The sequence below is a fragment of the Seriola aureovittata genome, chromosome 11 (genome assembly GCF_021018895.1).
Source record: "Seriola aureovittata isolate HTS-2021-v1 ecotype China chromosome 11, ASM2101889v1, whole genome shotgun sequence".
NCBI lineage: Eukaryota > Metazoa > Chordata > Actinopteri > Carangiformes > Carangidae > Seriola > Seriola aureovittata.
In genome coordinates this window covers 17,700,128-17,719,897 of record NC_079374.1, presented here as the reverse complement: position 1 = coordinate 17,719,897, position 19,770 = coordinate 17,700,128, and the positions used below count along the sequence as shown (strand labels likewise).

Below are 19,770 nucleotides of genomic sequence, written 5' to 3'. Positions count from 1 at the left end.
TGAAGACGACCATGTGTGCTCTGTGTGTAGTGTAAAGCAGATAAAGGTGCAGTGTTTAGTTTATCTCGTCAAATCAGTTGTTGCATAATATAAGCTCTTTACAAGCCATGGCAGCATGGCTGGTAATGTTTTCACCTTGTGCGTCTGTGTGTGCTTGTCATCAGAAAAATGTGGTCACAGAGACACCTACTGTGGCAAGTGTCTGAAATCAAGGACATTACAATGTAAACGGTATATAAGATGTGCTAGAATAGAAAACTTGGCAAGCAGAGCAACAGTAATTCTGGGTGTGAGGCTTAGAAAATGATCAATCAGATAGAAAACAAAACTCCTCTGATAAATTGGGTCAACCATAGCTCAGCTCAGCTCATAGAAAAAGTCCTTTTTGAGCAAGACACTGAACTCCATTTACACCTGATGTATGACAGGACAAAAATGTAGGTTGCTTTGGTCACAAGTGCCTGCCAAATGGATTTAATAATATAAGACTATTTAAAGGTATCAGGGGTGGGATACTTGAGTACTAAGTGGACAAAATCTGATGTTTAATTAGAGGAAAAATGTGTTCGAGTTAATCCTAGTGGCCTAGTAAATGTGTGTTTCTGCGTATGTGTGTGCGCGAGTTTCACTGATGGATCTGAGAATATCTCAAAAGTTCAGAATGTGCTCGAGGCTCGCTGTCTCATGCTGAGCGTCATCGGACTGACAGTTTCTCACTCGCACAGTGCAAAGGACAGTGAACAAGAGTGGCACAATGATATGTTTATTGAGAGGCTTTGGATAATAGAAAAGGTGGTGGCTGCTGCTGGAATGTCACAACCATCGACAAAAAACATGGACATGAACTCCCTAATCTAGACACATACACACACACATACACACGCGCACACACACGCACACATGCACACACACACACACGCATCCACACTCCTCATCTCCATTCCCTTCACTCCAAAGAGAAGAAAAAACTTACAGCAATGCACAGGACAAGACAGTATCACAGTTTCTACAAGCTCATTTCTACATGGAAAATTCACAGTTACACATATATGAGGGAGATTTTCTTCATAGGCACAGCAAAAGCAATAAAATGTGTATTCCTACAACAACAAAATAATGACAAAAATAAAACATTTTGCACGTTTCATGAATCCTCAGGGGCCCAGATGGACTGAATGTTTACACTGGATTTGAGGTGGGAACGTCCTTTATTTGCAGCCCGCAGGGACTCAAGTGAAAAGTCTCACTCAAACCAAATGAGAAAATGTTATACAGGTATATGCATTAGCCTAAATGTGATAGGACAGAAAAATGTCTGCATGTGTTGGAGCTGGTCCTGCCACCAGAGTAAAGACTCAGTTCATCTGGTTACCCCCTGTATACATCTTTATTATCTCTTCCTATACATATACACATTTAGGATTTGCAGAACTTGGGACCAGAACATTTAATATAAATGTAATCCCAGGTCAGTCAGAATAATGGCTATTAGAGCATTTTCAGTCTACATACAGCTCCACTGGTCCACGTCCAGCGGTGACAACACTTTAAAATGATCATATACGAGTAAATCACATACAGACAATATCACAGACAGTTACTTGAGCTGTTTTTGCTCTTTTTCTATACTTTCAACTCAAGTTCAGAAAGTTCACTGTGTTGTCCTGTCTGTGTAGAACGCTTCAGGAGTATGCTAAATATATAACAAGGTAATCATTGATAATTTAGCAGCCCCCTCTGCACACTGACACAACAAGAACACCAAGACAGACCTCCACACTCCGCCTCACCTCATCTTTGGAAAATCTTGTGCTCAGACGTTCTCCCTCTCAGGTTTTGATACATCTACTGTAGCCGCTGGACTGTGAAAAACACGCTAGCTCTTAGACAGGATGTAGCTCATACTGTAGCCTTGTCCTTTTTTAAATGAGCGCTGCTGAGTGGTAAGCTGGTGTTTTCATTTGTGTGAAGGGAGCACATTTGTTTCACTGGGACCAGGTTTAGTTGTCTGTTGTTCTGTTGTTTCGTCAGTACAGTAGCCTCGAGGAACCACACAGTCAAACAAGGAAGCACTGAGGCAATTAACACTTTGTTTCCAACACTAAGTAGAAGAAAAAAATACTTGAAAACTGAGGAGTATTGCTGGCATTTAGAGTCATTTTCCACTTAACTGCTACACTATAAAAAAAAAAACCAAATTCAGGAAATCTTTGCTTTAAAGTTGAATTTCAAACATCCCATTTTATTCCAACTGGATTTCCTTTTCAAATACAGTGAGGTTCTGGATTGCGATATTTTGTCAACATAATCCAGTGACATTAAAGGCTGAACTGAATTTATTTAACCGAATTAAAGTCCTCAACACACTGATCCTTGATTGGTCGAGTAGAATCAGCTCCCCTCAATCAAATTTTTTTGTTTTCCACTTCAAATACACGGGCCTGATTGGAAACATTTCAGTCACTTTATAATGGAAGCCAATCACAGCCAACCCAAGCTGTAATGTGTTTTCCTAGAGTTATTCTGCCTTTATGTCGTCATATGAGAGTTGATATCATGATTACCAAGTTCCGACTTATAGATTGCTAGATAATACTTAAGTGCCTGAAAACCAAACAAACATACACGCCTCACCTCAGCCAAGGTCTTTCAGTCAAGACCAATTCAGGTCTTCTGAGGACCAGACTTATGTGGACTGCATCCTTCAGAGGATCCAGCTCCTGAACTGGCATATATATATATTTTTTAATACAGCTAAATAAATTCAACTATTTAAAACAGTGCACATTAATGTCTTCAATGTCTAACCCATGTCTACATGTAGACAAAGAAATTTAGAATTCCTGATATATGAGTAACCTGAAGCTGGTTTCTTTTCCATTTATACACTTTCACAGTCTTGGACTCTTTTCCTAGTCTGAATGTCTGGCTCTGCGCTACTGGCTGAATTAGGTACAGTACCACAGTGATACTATTGCTTCACATACGGCAGATAATAACGAATGCTGGATGCTCAGTGGCAGTATTCAAAGCAACAATATACACATACAGCTATGGGAGAGCATGTGGGGAAGGACTTTTAGCCAAAACTTGTCAATTTGAGATAAAACTTTTAATCTTCACAGCTAAAATGGTTAATCACAGTGGCGATGGCGTTATGGCTGTGTGTATGTGTGCGTGTATGAGAGTATTTTCCTGAATGAGAGACAGACGTGTTTGTTTGCTGTATGCTTGTTTAGATAAGCCTGTGCCTGGATGTACTGCTTCCAATGTTTGAGAGTGAGTGTGTGTCAGTTTAGCAGATGGAGTTTGATTCTCACCACTGGGAAATCTCAATCCCACAATGCACTGGGAGCAGCGCCAAATGAGGAAGCAGCACCACCAGCAGCAGCAGCAATGAGGAACCAATCACAGATTGAATGCTGAAAAAAAAAAGTGCTTTCCCTCTCTCTCCTGTCCGTCGCTCTTCCTCCTGGACTGGCCATTGTTGTGCTATCCATTAACATGAATTGGGTCTATAGCAAGAGTTAATTCTTAACTCATGCGTAATAAAGCACACACACACACACACGCACACACACACGCACACACACACACACACACACACACACACACACACACACGTATCACAGGCACAGTAAAACCGATTAACACAGATCACAAAGGAAAACCGGGACAGATTGAAGAGGAGGTTGGTTCCCCATCCTTCCCTTTTTGTTTCTGAGCAGACAAAAGCAAACAGAAACGTCTGGAAATCCTGGCTTCAGAAAATGTCAACAGCAAGAAAATTCCCCAGAACGAAAACAAATGTCCCATCACCCTCCAGTCTATAGAGGGGAATCGCTCTACATTTGGCCCTACTTTTACATGGGATCTCTTCTTTTTTTCAGTGTCTTCCCAAATCCCTACATCAGTCCAAAGGAGTGTCTTTTGTTGGATTTTAGAGCGGTAGAGAGAGATGGAGGATGGAGGAGTTGATAACGTTTTCCCAGCATCTTCATGAGAACAGCAGAATTCACCTTTTTTTTTTTTTTTTTTTTTTTTTTTTTAAACACAGCTTATCATACAACTACAACCAGCAGTTAACATGAGGATTCAGTACAGTAGTAACCAGCAAAAGCACAAGAACGTACCAAAAGAACAAGGAGCTCCCAGTAAAACGGCCGGGATGGCAAGACAAGCTGGGAAATCACTGTGATGTGTCAAAGCAAAGTCATGACATCACATTCCCCCGCCACAGCAAGGCGGGTTCAGATTTGGAGACCGATCATTGTCATGGTGCATGAATGTGTGTGTGTGTGTGTGCGTGTGTGTGTGTGTGTGAGAGAGAGAGAGCATGTGCTAGGGTTTGACCGACGTGATTTTACAGCCAGTATGCTGTGCCAAAATTCAGCCTATTTCCATACCTTGAATTTTATATTTGTATGGAAAAGCCTCTGAAAGAGCATTTAGTTTACTGTGGACAGTGAAACTCTTTATTGAAAGCCAGACTAGTGACATTAAGGCAGAGTGGAGGAGGTGCCATAGCAGGTTTTTGAATACAACACTGTGAAATGATTTCTCTGGCTAGACATCTGAGGTTAGCTACGATCGAAAAATTGTCAACTGATGTCGGCATCTGCCCAGCATATATGACAGTAGACTCATGTATCAATGTAACCCTAGAGTGTGTTTGTACGCGTACGTATGTTTGCTGTCTCACAGTGAAAAACAAAAAAAATGTCTTCCATGACCAGTAGCCCTTTTTTGGCGGGTCTGGAACCAAAAGGAGGTCTTTTCTTGCCAAATAACCAATCACAGTCCAGCGGTGGATTGTGACACTGTCAACATAAAGCGCTACAAACACCTCGATGTGAGGTATGAACAGAACAAATACTGAGAAAAAAGGGAGGAGGAGAAGGAAGGTGGCTGGCTGGCTGGCTGGCCCGAGTTCAGGGTCTGTATCTGATTTTTTCTTCAGGGTGGAGTCCTGTTGGTCGTCCTTTAGTCCGATGCTACTACAGGCCTAGTAACTGGAGGCTGGTCTCCCATAGACTCAGCTGAAGCTGGGGGTCAAAGGTCGGCGGTGTTGTCATCTCCCTGCACCCATTGGCCCAGTAGCCTCCTCCAAACTCCCCCTCCAGGGCCGGTGATAGGGCAGCATACAGCACTGTGGCAGCCCCCTCTGCAGGAGTCTGTGGACAATACATGCGAACACACATACACACACACATCTAAATTTAAAAAAAATCATTGCATACCAAAAATACATAAACATCAAAAGGATTTGGAGTGACTGCAGGATGACAAGTTCAACAACAAGTTATCACTGCAAAAACAAAGACCGTGTGTGTGTGCGTGCGTGCGTGTGTGTGTGAGTGAGTGAGTGTGAGAGAATGCCAGAGGAGGACTGATGTCATTGTACGTTAGTGTCAGTGAAAAGAAGGCTCAGGGTATGCGTCTGTGTGTGTGTGTCTGCATGCATAAGTGTGCATGTGCCTGAGTGTTAGTGTTGATGCTTTTTAACAATGATCTCAGTGTCAGCTGTGAGACCAGGAGCAGGTTTCAGAGCAGAGAGGGGATCACATCCTGAGAGCATCAACAGTACACTGGCATACTTGTGTGTGAAATAGTGCGTGTGTGTATGTGTTTGTCACTGTGTGCCGTAGTACTCGACTGTATTTCCCAACATGAATTTTAATTGTTCTGAATGAATTATTTTGCTTGCAGAGCTGCATTTTTGACAATACAAGCAAACACAGCTTGTGCTTTAATATTCATTTTGTTGTCTGTAGTTTAGAGGTCTGTTCATAAATGGAGGGGTTATACTGTAGCTCGGAAAGATGCTTCCTAGAACACTTTCTGTGAAGAGAAAAAACTAAAATATATATTAAAAAATGTTTCCATGACAACAAGCCACTCATTTTGGCTTGCTTCTTGCTCTGTTGTATCTGATTTCACTGCTCTGCTCGCCAAGGACACTGCATTTTTTTAAACAATATTCGCTAATAATAATGACGACTTCCTACGAATATTGATTGTGTCATGTTTCCCAAAGGTGCTGCAGGTTTCATTGATGTTTTAAAGAGCGTCAGAATACTAAGTGCCTTGCATTTACCTTATTTTCTGTCTAAAACTCAGTCTGTTCAGGTAAAAATGCTGCATGTGAACACATCATATTCAGATAAAATGAAAGATTTTCTTCAACACGACCTCACTTGCGCCTCACTTTTTTTATCATCATATTTCTTCTTTTTCTAATCCTTATTTTTCATACTAGTCTTTTTAGCACAACCTGAGGGGTACATTTCATTTCACTGAAAACATTACTTGGACACCAAAAGTTTAAACTACTGTTTGAGGGTTGAGAGTTTTTTAGTTTAGTTTAGAGTATTTTGGTTTATTTTTATTCATGATTGGATTGTTTTGTTTCTTTTCCACCTCCCTGAACATTGCTTGGTCTGTTCTCTCTCTCTCTCTCTCTCTCTCTCTCTCTCTCTCTCTCTCTCTCTCTCTCTCTCTCTCTCTCTTTCATTTTTATCTTTATCCATCTTCTTTCACTGAGAGAATCGGTTTGTGTGTGTTTGTGCGTGCGTGTGTGTGTGTTAATGATTACATGCATGAGCTTGTGATTTATGTGTTTGCGTATGTGGGGCAGAATCATCCCACAGGTTGTGCTCTGAGGCAAATGCCTGTGACAATTGCAGTTTTGGGCTCAAACACGCTCACACGTCTCCTTCCATTAAATGCCAGGGACATTAACAACAGCCTGCGGCCACCACTTTAAGCTATGCAAGAAATGTTTTAAAATCTAACACACAGTGAAGAGCCTGCTTTGATTTTTAGTAGCACTTCCATTTTCAGCGATGTGGATAGACTGTGTGTATTTGTGTGCGTATGAATGAGTGTCTGTGTTTCATCTTGTTTAATAAAATTCTGAACATTATCTGCAGTCGAGTTTGATGTTTCAGGTCACTGTGGTACCTTGAGCAAAACTGAACAGTGACAGCAGCAGTTTCTTTCCAGGAAAGCAAATGATGTAGGCTTCAAAGTTAATGACAGTTTTTTTTTTTTTTAATATGAGAGTAAATCAAACTTGATTTATGTCATCCTGATGTGTTTTTTACCCTCAAAAGGAGGTGAGCAACAGTGCTGTGTGCCAGACGGAGGGGCATCCAGAGGTGGCGGTACAGAGCTGTATCCACCATGCCAGGATCCACAGCACATGAACTCACTGGGGAACCTCCATGCTGCAGCTCCTGGTGGAGATGGGAGCTAAATAACAGCTGGGCCAGCTTACTGTGACAATAAGCAGCATGGGCTGAATAACACTGGCTGAAGAGAGAGGAAGCAAGAAACAAGGTCAGACCTTTAAATAAAAACAATGAAATGTGCCTCTGTTCAAATACAACAATGATAACAGGCAGGTAAACTTCTGGCTCAGTTTTCTTCTTCAGTTCATTCAAATCAATTGTTTCCACAAAAGATAGTATATCTATATTCTCATGGAAGAAGAAAGTGTTCTTGTTCAGACGGATAAGTTCGTCTTACACTGAAACTAAACAAGACCTCTCTGCATCCTAAGGTTCAATGGGGACGACTGTGGCTCATTTACCATTCAATAGTCAAGTTTGCACAGTGACTCACAGGTGCAAAGTGAAACACCATCAAAAACCTGGTCTGAAGTCAAGGCAAAGTATTTCACTGTTATTTTAAGGGCACATTACCAAGAGAGTAATATGTACCTACATAGGCGGGTGCACAACACCTATACACTGTGTGCTTAAAGTGCACTTCAGATGCTTGGATAAGTCAGGTGGCACATTGCACATGGCCACGTTTCATGGATGTTTCTTGCTCTGCAGAGCATTCTTCTTCTCTTACTACCTGGTAAATGTGCCACAGTGTTTGTCATTCAGTACCTGGACTAAATTTCTCCCACCACAGTTTCATAATGAACTGAAAAATTCTTTACACTTCTCATAATATAACATAAAATATTTCTGATGTGTGTTTTGTGCCTGGCTTTTCAGTGGTGCTGCAGCCTGCGCCACCTATCAGCAATGTAAGTAAGAGCAGCAGCAGTTTAGGCCTGTGGACAGAGACATGCCAATGTACGCCATCTTCTGGAAAGTTAAGTATCTGCACTTCTGACATCTGTCTAACAGTGATGGATACAATGCATTTCTTTTTGTATATCTGCTCTTTGTGTGTGCGTTTTGTTGATTATTGCTTAAATTGTTGTCGCACAGACTTGTAATATTATAATAGTATACTGATATACTGTGTGTAAAGCTTGTCCCAATGATACACACGTCTGCAAAACGAGACTGTCTGAGTATTAAATTCACTTCAGGATAATGATGTTCAATTTTATTAGGTATTTTATTTTAGGTAACAGTTGGTGCGAGTGTAAAATATAATGAGTCTTGTTTGTTCTGTCCTCTTCCAAAAATCCTAGAGGGCATCACTACAGCCATGCCAGCATATTGGATTGAAGGGATTTTGTATTGGATTGGGATATTAAAGGCTAGTTAAGATTTTGTAACATGTCCTGAGAGTCTAGGCACACTGCACCATAGCCCACCACTATGGCAATGAAACAACACAATGAAGATGTTTAGACTGCTAATACTTCTGGACAGCAGCGCTGCGGGCTGGCATGATACTGGGCCAACTGGAGCCAACAGTTGCCAGCAGAAACTGAGACTCTTGTGTTGGCGAGTCCAGCATAGAGAGAGCGTGCAGGTGAGTGTGACAGGTTTGTACTTCAAATGTTCTTCCAAATAAAACAACACAGCAGGGCTGAATAAGTGTTTCCTTAACATAGCTTGTTATGTAAATGGGCAGATATGTAATACAACATTAGATATGGTTGTGACTGCTAAATGATGCTAGACATTACTAATGGCTAACAACCAGCAAGCATTAGAGTTAAGTGCAAGAATTAGTTTTTCTTGTTTTGAATGTTTGCACATCTAACAAGCAGGTCATTTTTAATTTTTGTATTTCTGTACTGATTTTCATCATTTATTATTTGCAGTAAACCATTCACTCAATATTTAAATGTAATGTTTGCATATCAGTGTGTGTGTGTGTGTGTGTGTGTGTGTGTGTGTGTGTGTGTGTTTATGTGTGTGTATGGTTGAACCTACCAGCTATTTAAATCATTTAGTCTGATCTTGCCAATGCAGTGGGCAGAGGAGGAGACATTGACCACACGAGAGAAGTGACCACATTTCCCAGAATCCTTCAGTGCATCCAGGAGTAGCCAGGTCAACAGGAAGTGGCCTAAGTAGTTCACCCCAAAGTGCTGCTCAAATCCATCTTCAGTACGGCCCTCAGGAACCAGCATGACGCCCGCTTGACACACAAACGCACACAGAAGCAGTTAACACTAAAATACATTTCAGCTTTTGAAGTGTGCATGCTTTTCAAACACGGTGCATATTAACTTTAACACTTCTATCTAAATTCTCTGATAGTCCTTATAATTACGAACAGCAATAAATCAGTGAATTCCTAAGGGTCCCTATGTGTCTGCAGTGTTCAGCAGAGAGTTCATGGTGTGTGTTCTTTATGGCACATTCTTACAGGAACTTTAACTGGCATGTTGCTTTCATACAGAGGACGGCTGAAAGATTATTTTATTAATTACTATTCTTTTTCTCCAGCTGGCTTTAGGAAGACTTTGTCCTTGTATTGTTTTCCTGTGGGCTGTGTTTACTGATGGTATTGGCAATGACAGTGGCTGGCTCATCAGTAAGGAGACAGATCACATCTGCATCCTGAACAATACATACTGTCAATGAGAGTGCATGAAAACTAGTATGCAGCCAAGCATAGAAGCTGAAATAGAAAAAAATAATGGGAAAAATGGTTGAAACATGCAGCCTCTGCTAGTCCAAGTGGTAGTCATACAAATACAAACTTGATTAAAACACATTATTTGGAACCGGACAGATGGTGTCAGTTTACTCCTACGTAAAAGATTGGGAACAACTGCCCAAATTAATGAGTTACAGTACACAGCCCACATATGGCTAGAACATTATATTTCCATCACTCACCATTATTTACCAGGATGTTTAGCGGCAGGTCCCGCTCCTTGAAGCTTTGGACAAACTGACGGACAGACTGCAAAGAGGCTAGGTCCAGTATATTGAACTCCACTAGAATGGACACACACACACACACACACACACATCATAGCCATTGTAAACGGATTATTTCTGCTAGCCATTTTAGTGGTAAGACATCAAAGAGTGTATTAATCACCTCTTACAGCAGGCTTGGTGGCTTCTTGCTGGCAGCATTACGCTTCTGTTGCTCCAGTACATTATATCACACTTAATACTTCTTCCTGAACTCCATCAAAGCTTAACACACCGTTATATCAGGTCTAATGTATGATAAGACATAGGTAGAAAAGCTATGCCCAAGAGCTGGTAACATCAGAGCGTGAAAGTGACTCTTCAGAGTAAGTGTGTGTGTGTATGTGTGCATGCACTTTGGGGATGGTGAAAACTGACGATACTTAGAAAGTTGGACAGACACAGATTTCTTGTGAGGACATCTGCTTAGCACACTAAAGAATGATAATATTAAACCAGCACTACTCTTGTAAAACTTGTCGAGGCAAAAGACAATGCACTGAGAAATCCTCTTACTACATTTTTATAGAGTCGGTCTAAGTTGTTCTTGTACTCTGGCACCATGATTGTGACAGTTTGATTCTGTTTGGACGTGAGAACATTCACATCCAGTTTGACATCGAGTCCAAACTACTTTCTATAGCCAATCTATTTCCAGTTTATTTAACATTTAGGGACATATATTTCCAAAATTCAGAGAGAATACTCTCAGAAAACTTGAGACTGGTTTAGAAACATTTAGAGTGAAGAATGGACAGGAACCTTTAACTTGCTAATTCTCTTTTATACACCATTATTGTTCAGTCAAGAAAATCATAGCAAACTTATTTTAGTAAATCAAATCATATCTTAGCAGCTGTAACTAGCCAGTGCTGGATGCTATTATGAGGCGCTTAGCGGATTGTCAACTCAGAATGCACACACAGCATTACATTCCTTAATCACACACCTCAACACAGGTCATTACTCCTCTTGACAGTTTCAATCTTGATGTCTTTTGCCCCACATTAGACACGTGCCCCCCCCCCCAACCTCCCAGGCTCATCAGCAAATGGTGGGTGCTTAGATTGCAGGTGACCTCTTCTGGTGGGATATAATGTTACAAATGTATTAGATTGATAGCAGAATTTTGATATTGAAATTCACAATGTCTCTTTTGTAGATATTTTCCAGCTGGGTCTAGAGCTTTGTATTTGGATCTAGTTTTTAGTCTTTCCCTGTTTTGTTTTGTTTTTTGCATCGTCTTCTCCTTTATTGACTATTGCAATAAATAAAAGCAAGAATGCTCATTTCTCTTTTCATTACAGGCTCTCTGTTGGTAGAATGACCTTCCCAATTCACACAGTACTGCAGAGTCACTTCTAATCTTCAGCACTAAATTGAAATCTCATCTCTTCCAGAAATGTTTTAATTTGTACCTCCACCCACCATCCTCCACTGCATGCGCATTGCAGGGTTTGATTTCATTTACTAACACTTGGAGATGGGAAAGTTAAAAAAAAAATATTGTGGGTTCCTGTTGGGCTTTGAATGACTTTTTTAGTATTTGACAAATCTTTAAACAGCTACTGCCAAAGTACTACAACACAAGTGCACTGGCATTTACAGAAAGAAGACCATGTCTTTCAAACATCAAGAAAATAATATCTTGTTCCTCCCAATGACTCAAGTGAGCCTGTAGAGGGTCAAATATAATGGACAAGGACAGGAAGAAGACTGAGAGGGAGCAGGGGGAAGAAGAGTTGATGGAACTGATAGAGAAAAAGGCAGCCGTGACAGATGAGAGTACAGCCGTCCCTGATGAAGGTCTGATATCAGCCTTATCTCCAAGCCATGCCACTCACCTCCTGCTGAGTATTTGTGTGTGTGTGTGTGTGTGTGTGTGTGTGTGTGTGTGTGTGTTGTGTGTGTGTGTGTGCGCGTGTGCGCGTGTGTGCGCGCGAGTGTGAGAGAAGGAAAGATTAGAGGAGAAAGGAACAGAAAGATAGCAGAGAGTAGGTGCGCGCATTTCAATGACCATAAGCACAAGTTTGTCTCAATGTATGTGTGTGTGTGTGTGCGTGCGTGTGTGTGTGTGTTAGCACGCGCGCATCTGGATAGTACCAGTGAGCAAATTGTGCAGGTGTGCACATGCGCATTACCCTGAAAACAGGTGCTGTGTGTGTGTGTGTGTGTGTGTGTGTGTGTGTGTGTGTGTGTGTGTGTGTGTGTGTGTGTGTGTGTGTGTGTGTGTGTGTGTGTGTGTGTGTGTGTGTGTGTGTGTGTTGGGCCCTGTCAGATAGGCCAGTCATATCTAGAAGGCCCACTGGGAGTGAAATGCCATCGATCGGGTGTGGGCCTGCTGCCACCAGCCCAGTATTAAGACCCCAGGATCTTCTACAAAGCTCGGCTTCCTAAATTCAATAGGCAAACACACACTGACTGTGTTTTTGTTACAGAGGAATTTTTTGAAACTGATGACAGGACCTGCCTTTGGAGACATGCTTGCTGTTTAAGATCCATTGGATCTCTTTTTCAAATTCATCATTAATTTTCATTTGAGCTGCATGTTAACTTACTAAATGTGGAAGATAAATTAAATGAATACTTTAATTATTGGTAATTATTATTATTTCAATCAATTCTGAGTTAATGTTACAGTAAAACGAGTGTGGCTCTTTGGTTTAATAAAACATGGAACCTTGATACATTTTCTAAGACACTGATGTGGTACTTTTAGGTAGCACAAAGCAATGTCAACAACCATTAAAGTCATCTTATTGTAGTTTGAAATTAGGTTGATTCATATGCAACTAAATTGTATTTGTTATGGATTTAATTATATATTTCCACTCTACTATTCTAAATGTCTTACAAACCTATTTTACTACTACTAATGTACGATCACGCCAAGCTACAATGACATTGCCACAGTTATCTAAACTGACAAACTATATGGCTACACACTGAGATGGTTAGTGGGGCACTGGGTCTAACTTTAGAGATCCAGTGAGAGATCTTATGGCATATTCCTGTTAAAGAAACAGATGAGGGAGAGGATGACTACTCAATTGCAATGTAAAAACCACTCAACAATTGCAATTATTTGATGTTTTAAAAATGTCTTTGTCCTTTTTTTCCACAACAACCCATGTCAAAAGCTGCCACAGAAAGGCCTCAAAGGAGACTGTCTTCCTGTGAAAAATGAGCAGACAGATCGTTTGTTCAGCAGCTTATTATGGCTCATAGTTTTTTCTCATTCGTTTTTGTTGTTAAATGACATCTAGTGCTCGTAGTAATTATGACAGGAGCAAAGGGAAAACTGGCGTGGCGTAGGATATAGAGCGACAAAGTCCGTGTGAGGAGGAGGCTGTGGTAGAGAGATGGGTCAACAACACACAGGAATATGACACAGGAGATCGATGTTCGATTCCCATGTGAAACCAGTAGCTTATATTGTGTCTACTATCCATGATCTTTTGTGGTTATTATTGTAACCATGACAACAAAGATCGTCTGATGTTGAGGAAGCACTTATTTCAACACAAACCATGATCTTTTCCCAACCCTAACCAAGCAGTTTTTATGCCTAAACCTAACCAAGCCATTACCGTTATTAGTAACCACGAGTACGTGTTTATTATGGTAACCATGACAACTGAGGTCTGTTACGCATGCCGCCATAGGGGCACTATTTCAGGAGACACTCCTATGGGTCGTATCAGAGGGTAAGAACAACGACCGACTTGCATTTATGGAGTGGAGGATTTGTTGCCTCAAAGGGATCCGGGTTTAATAAGTAGTTTTAATACTTTATGCAGATCTGATAAAATAAATTAAACCCCACTCCCAATCTTAAATGTTCAACAAGAGACAGTTACATTTCAGAAAATGATGCAAAATAAGTCCTTTTCACTGAAAACATTTTGACATATCACAGCAGGAACGGAAAAGGTGTAAATAAAAATATGAATGATGGCTGAATTATATTTATTCAGTGTCGCTGTCATGGTTTAATGCAACACGGAGCCATAGTTAATTTTATTATTTACACCTGTGCTTTTCTTAATATGACAAATCAAAATATCTGCAGTGCCATATTTGTTGTTGTTTGTCCATAGTACTCGACTATTGCCTACAAAACATTGGGTTTTTGCAACAGTCTGCTTTTTGGTATTAAAACAAAGACACTTGAATGCACCATGTCACATTTATGACTGAAGTCTTGAAGGGGGCAAAAGTCAAAGGACAGTTTCATGGAAGAGATGCTATGACCAACTCTGCTTCGGGGCTTTCACACCATCATCTTCCTTTTCCTCTTTCCACTTCTACTGCTGTAAACAGAGCTCTGTCTTTGCATTTCAACCACTTGCTCTTTGTGTCCCATGTGGATGGACAAACAGACGCAAGAGTGTTACACAACCGCATCTGTAATTTTGAACACTAAATCTGATTATAAATGGTTCCTGCCACATCAGTGCACAACAGTAGTTCAGTAGTGCCACTACAGTAGCAAAAGAGGCACCTTTCACTGGTTCCATTTACTCTGTTGATAGGTCAAAGGTTATGCACTAGTAAAGCTGGTGAGATTATTTCTGCCTTTAGAGCAGCTAAACCTTAAAGAATTTCTTCTTAAAAGCCCAATCCAATCCTTTGGTAACAGTTTATACTCAACTTCTGGAGTTTACCCGACTTTTAACAGAAGTAAGATGTGAAACAGGTCTAACATAGAATACAAAAACACTATTACTGTTAATTAGTTCAATCAAGACAATAACTTCAAGAACTCAGTGGATTGGAGTGGACCCAATTTTTCTAAGCTTCATTATGAATTGTAACACTAATACTACAGAGAGTCACTTCTTTTTCACATTTTTTTTTTTTAAAGTAAATATTGCAACTGGGATAATGGTTCAGAAAGTTAACTGTAACATCTTGTGCTACTTTCTTACATAAATAAAGTTTCAAGTTGAGAAAACTTTTATTACTTTTCATCAAGTTTGGTCCACTTGTGATTAAAATTTGTGAAAGGTAAAAATGCAATACCGGTTAAGCTTCAGAAACGTCCATGAAAATCTTACTTTTACATGCTCTGCTGCACTGCCACGCTTTCAACACCGCCTGCTTGGAATATCCGAACAAATGTGAGAACAGGTCTCTTCTTAAAAAGCAGGTAACTAATACTGTATATAAGTCGGCTGATGCTCATCCTTTAATATTTACAACAAATAGTACAAGAGTTCAATTTCTTGCCTTCATGCCAAAGCATCCTCTGCTCTAACTGGTGTTTCTTTGCAAAAACAAATAACTTTAAAAGAGCAATTTAATAAAAAAAAAAATTATGAGGGATCACTGCCTGCTTCTCTCACCATAAATCCCCTCTTTCCACCTGGCTTTAACATGCATCTTGTGTCCTCATTGTCACTACAGTAGATATGATTAAGCTGGATTACACCTAAATCTGATATTAAAATGCATCGCTGGTAAACACATTGAATTTCTCTTATGCTTGCCAAAAGGCCTGTGATCTTGCATTCCTCACATGCTTTAAAACTGACAGTTAACACCTTGATATGCAGTTCATTTTCGGCAAATGCTTTACTGTCACAGTTCCATGACTGTTTGGACAACAAATAGGTAGTTTTAATGTGGGCAAACATCTTCAGAAACGTTTGGATGATCAATTCTATTAATTTTTGCTCAAAATACAACACAGTATAAGATGATTGTTGAGTAATAGGTTTTTTCTGAATCCTTCTAACATTTTGGATCACATCCCACTGCAGTGTCTCACTTCCTCTCCCTCCCTGGCAACAATATTGTCTAAAAAAAAAGAGTGAAAATACAAAAGGATGAATGAGCAGTCCCCTCTGAAACCCCTCTGAAACCTCCTCTTATGAGACCCGGACAAGAAAGTATAAATAGTTTCACTTTGAGCTGTCTGATAAACAACACAGTGATATCCAAGAATATTAGGTCTGGGCATTGTGCCAGTATGAGCTCCTCCACAGACTTTTTTATTCAGCTGAGATGGGAGAAAGGAGGCTGGCTGGTGCCCCAGACAGCTTCAGCTTGTAGTGTTAATAGGATGATACTAACCCAAGTCAAGAAAACTGTCAATTCTAACCTGTGTATATTGTAAGTCTGTCTTACACACACAAATAGCCCTAATACAAATAAACACTCACATGCATGCCTTGTACACGCAAGCACTTCCATTTCCAATACTGCAGCTTTTCAGAAATGCATACAATATCATACTCCTTTTTGGACAAAGACATATTTGTCTTTAAACAAATATTTCAACATCTGGTTTGATTACTTTAATTACTGAACTAAGTAAAAACAAAGGTGACTAAAAAATGTTAATTGGAGTGAAAGAGTTTTGGTAAAATAACGGCAGTTTTTATGAGAAGGGAGCAGCTGGGTTACCTAAGCTGAGAGGTAATTTAATGTGTGTTAGGCAGACAAACACACATACACAAACACACAGGTTCCCTTGCTTCACACTGTTAATGTAGGCCTATGGTTAGAGGCAGAAAGTGTTACTTTCAAGTGCACCGTGACTAAAGTTAGTGGACAGACAGCGCTGCCTGTGGCAAAAATACAGAAATACCCTGTATCTGGTGTGTGTGTGTGTGTGTGTGTGTGTGTGTGTGTGTGTGTGTGTGTGTGTGTGTGTGTGTGTGTGTGTGTGTGTGTGTGTTTGTGTGTGTGTGTGTTCATAATTTAAAGTAAAATAGTTTAAGCCTCATTGGCTAAAGCCCACTTGCAGTCTAAAGTCATTAGCATATTTCCACAGGATTGTACTTGAGGTTTTCTAGGGACAGTACCTTTGTTAGACTGGACAATACACTGCAGCATAATAGGACCAAACACACCTTTACATATTTATAAAGAACTAGAGTTTATAGATATACATACATGTGTCCACAACTGTACAACAGCACAAACACACAAAGCTCGTGGGTATATTCAGATCTGACAGAAACTGACAGGTTTTTTTTACTATATATTTACTATATTTATATATAACCATGTTCAGGTATATCAAGTCTCTGGATTTTACTTGGAAAGCTTTAGGTGGCACATCATCTGCATCATCTGCTTGCCCTGATATACGTTGGCGAAGGTGGTGAGTTCAAAATTAGCATAATCACAATTTGAGAATAGGGTTAGGGTTAGGGACGCTGAAAATAGCAGATTTTTCCTTTAATTGTGTTCAAAGTGACTCAAATGAACAGTCTACCCTTTCTATTCCATAAAATATATTAGGATACTTTGTAGTGAGAGAAAATTCTTTGCCACTGGTGACATCTTGAAATCTCCTCAAGGACTTCGACAATTGTCCACAAGTCCCCACTTCGACAATTACCTCTGCAGCCTATACACTACATGTAAATTATGAGCTTTCTCGCATTTCACATAACAGACAAATGTGCAAACACTAGGAAGGGTGCCAAAGGGGGTTTGGACAGAGATGTTTAAAGCTCCTGCCTCACATACTAATGAGAATCCATTACTGTCGCACTCAAATACACACACACACACACACACACACACACACACACACACACACACACACACACACACACACACACACACACACACACACAAACACACACACATCCACACATCCACACATTCTCATTCAGTGCACAAGCATCTGGCTACAGACACCCCTCTTGTCCCCTATGCCTCAGTGCCTGCCAATTACAAAAGAAGTAATCAATTCCACCACGGCCCCGTCCAGGGAAATCGACTTCAATGACACCAGCTACATGGCCGCTGTCTCTGTACCTGACAGCCACTTACACACAAGCAGAGACCCAGCCAGCCGGCTTTCTGCTGCTTTCTACTGCAGGGCCAAGCAAGACAAACCACAGCTTGCTTCCCAACTGGCAGCGGTACATTTAATATCATACATAACCTGTATGCAGCTGCACCAATGAGAACTTATGAAGTACTGTGAAGGACTAAAATATACAGTATCAGAGGGTTTGCTATTTTCTGATGATCAGTGTTTTTTTCAGTGGTGTTGACCAGACATGTATTCAATTAAACTATGTATAAAATAAAATAAGTGGCACCCCTTCCGTATGAAGTCAAATTTAGGTAAGCAGTCATATGGTCACACGCTCTTTTTAAATGACTTTTTAATATATAATTCCATGTTTACATAAAAGGCAACAAAATTACCTTGAAATTTCCCTTTTTTCACTTTTCTAATTCAGTAAAGCAAAATTTGATGGTTAAGTTAATGAACACCTTCCTCTGGTGAAAAGACAACTTACTCATTTTCAATTAGTAAAAAAATGAAAATGAAAGTGAAAATTAACTCCCGGCTTTCCATAGAACTGATGTTTGTGATTTGAACAGGATTTATTTCGCTTGAGAGCTAATTGTAGTTGTTTTCTACAGGGACAGTGATACATGTATTGATTGTTTTACGGTTCTACGGTGCTGGTGTTGGTACTGTCATTTAATTAGTGAAATATCCAGGTGGCAAGGAACAAAAATAATTTATTTCCAACAGTCTAACAGGCACAGATCAGATGATCCTGGTCAAGTTGTGTGCTTACAAATTGGACTAACAAACAATAGCAATGTTTTAAACCCCCTCCTGTCTCTAAAATGTCTTTTGATTTCAGTAATGGGTTTCAAACACTGCACCATCTGTTATTAAATATTAACAATTTTGAACAGGCAACTGCATTGGCTGAAACAAACTTAGAGCATGTGTTGCCTGTTGGAGTTTGGACAGTGAAAGAAAGACATAGCTAGCTAGACACCCTCCTGTCAGTAATGTAAGACACAGAGCAGTGAGTGTACAGGAGCCTGCCAATAGCACACACTGGCTTAAAATAACATGCACAAAAGTAAAGACTTTTACATATGAGGGCTAACAACATTCTCAAGCTTGGCTAACTAGCTCCCATTGTACAAGTGGAAAACAAATGCTTCAGCACAATGGTTCTTGCAATTTTCTTTGACACTGTCCCTACAAATATGTATCTGCTCTTATTAATAATATATTCAATTTAATTTTTAATTTAAATTTTTTCAGTACATAACAATAATTCCTTACAATATAATTAATTTAATAATGCAACCAGGACCTGGATAAAGGGCATAAAATGGATGGATACACCGAGACAATGACCTTCCCAGCTACTGTGGCAGAAGTGTCAGTGTTTATGGTAGGTCTGAAGACGCTGACTGAAATTCCATAAAAAAATTGATTGAAAAAGCCTCCTGCACGCATAATCCACTGTCACAACAATCCCACGTATATTTTATAGGTGTATAACATCTCCCAACAGGCTGCAGTCCTATCTAAAAATATTTTTTAACTAACATTACTGCCTACAGCATGCAAGAGAAAAGATTTAAGAATTTGATGAATCAAATTTAAGACTTTTTATTGCGGAAACTCAAATCACTGTTTTTAAGATTTCAGGGCTTTCCTGACCTGCAGTTCATACAGATCATATAGTTCATATTTTCTTTAAAAAAAAAAAAGAAAAAAAAAGGTAAAGACAAAATAAATTTCAGTTTGCCTTTCTGAACAACCAATTATCAAATTTTTGAATTGGTCTAAATCTCTAAACATCCTATGAAGTAAACAGCTACTGATGCTGATGCTCCCGGCAACATG

The 19,770-nt window shown here is 39.9% G+C and overlaps 1 protein-coding gene across 3 annotated transcripts in view; it reads right to left on the bottom strand.

Annotated features, from left to right (window-relative positions):
- Window positions 1–747: 747 nt before the first annotated feature.
- Window positions 748–19,770, bottom strand: part of dhrsx (dehydrogenase/reductase (SDR family) X-linked) — a 44,203-nt gene continuing 25,180 nt past the window's right edge. For 2 of the 3 annotated variants that reach the window (XM_056389485.1, XM_056389482.1), the window contains exons 4-7: window positions 10,050–10,151; window positions 9,135–9,342; window positions 7,107–7,314; window positions 748–5,174 (exon numbers count right to left, since the gene is read on the bottom strand). In XM_056389485.1, coding sequence (XP_056245460.1) covers window positions 4,998–5,174; window positions 7,107–7,314; window positions 9,135–9,342; window positions 10,050–10,151 — 695 coding nt within the window. In that variant the 3' untranslated portion in view covers window positions 748–4,997. The remainder of the gene's footprint in view (window positions 5,175–7,106; window positions 7,315–9,134; window positions 9,343–10,049; window positions 10,152–19,770) is intronic. The other variant, XM_056389484.1, reaches the window with a different exon arrangement.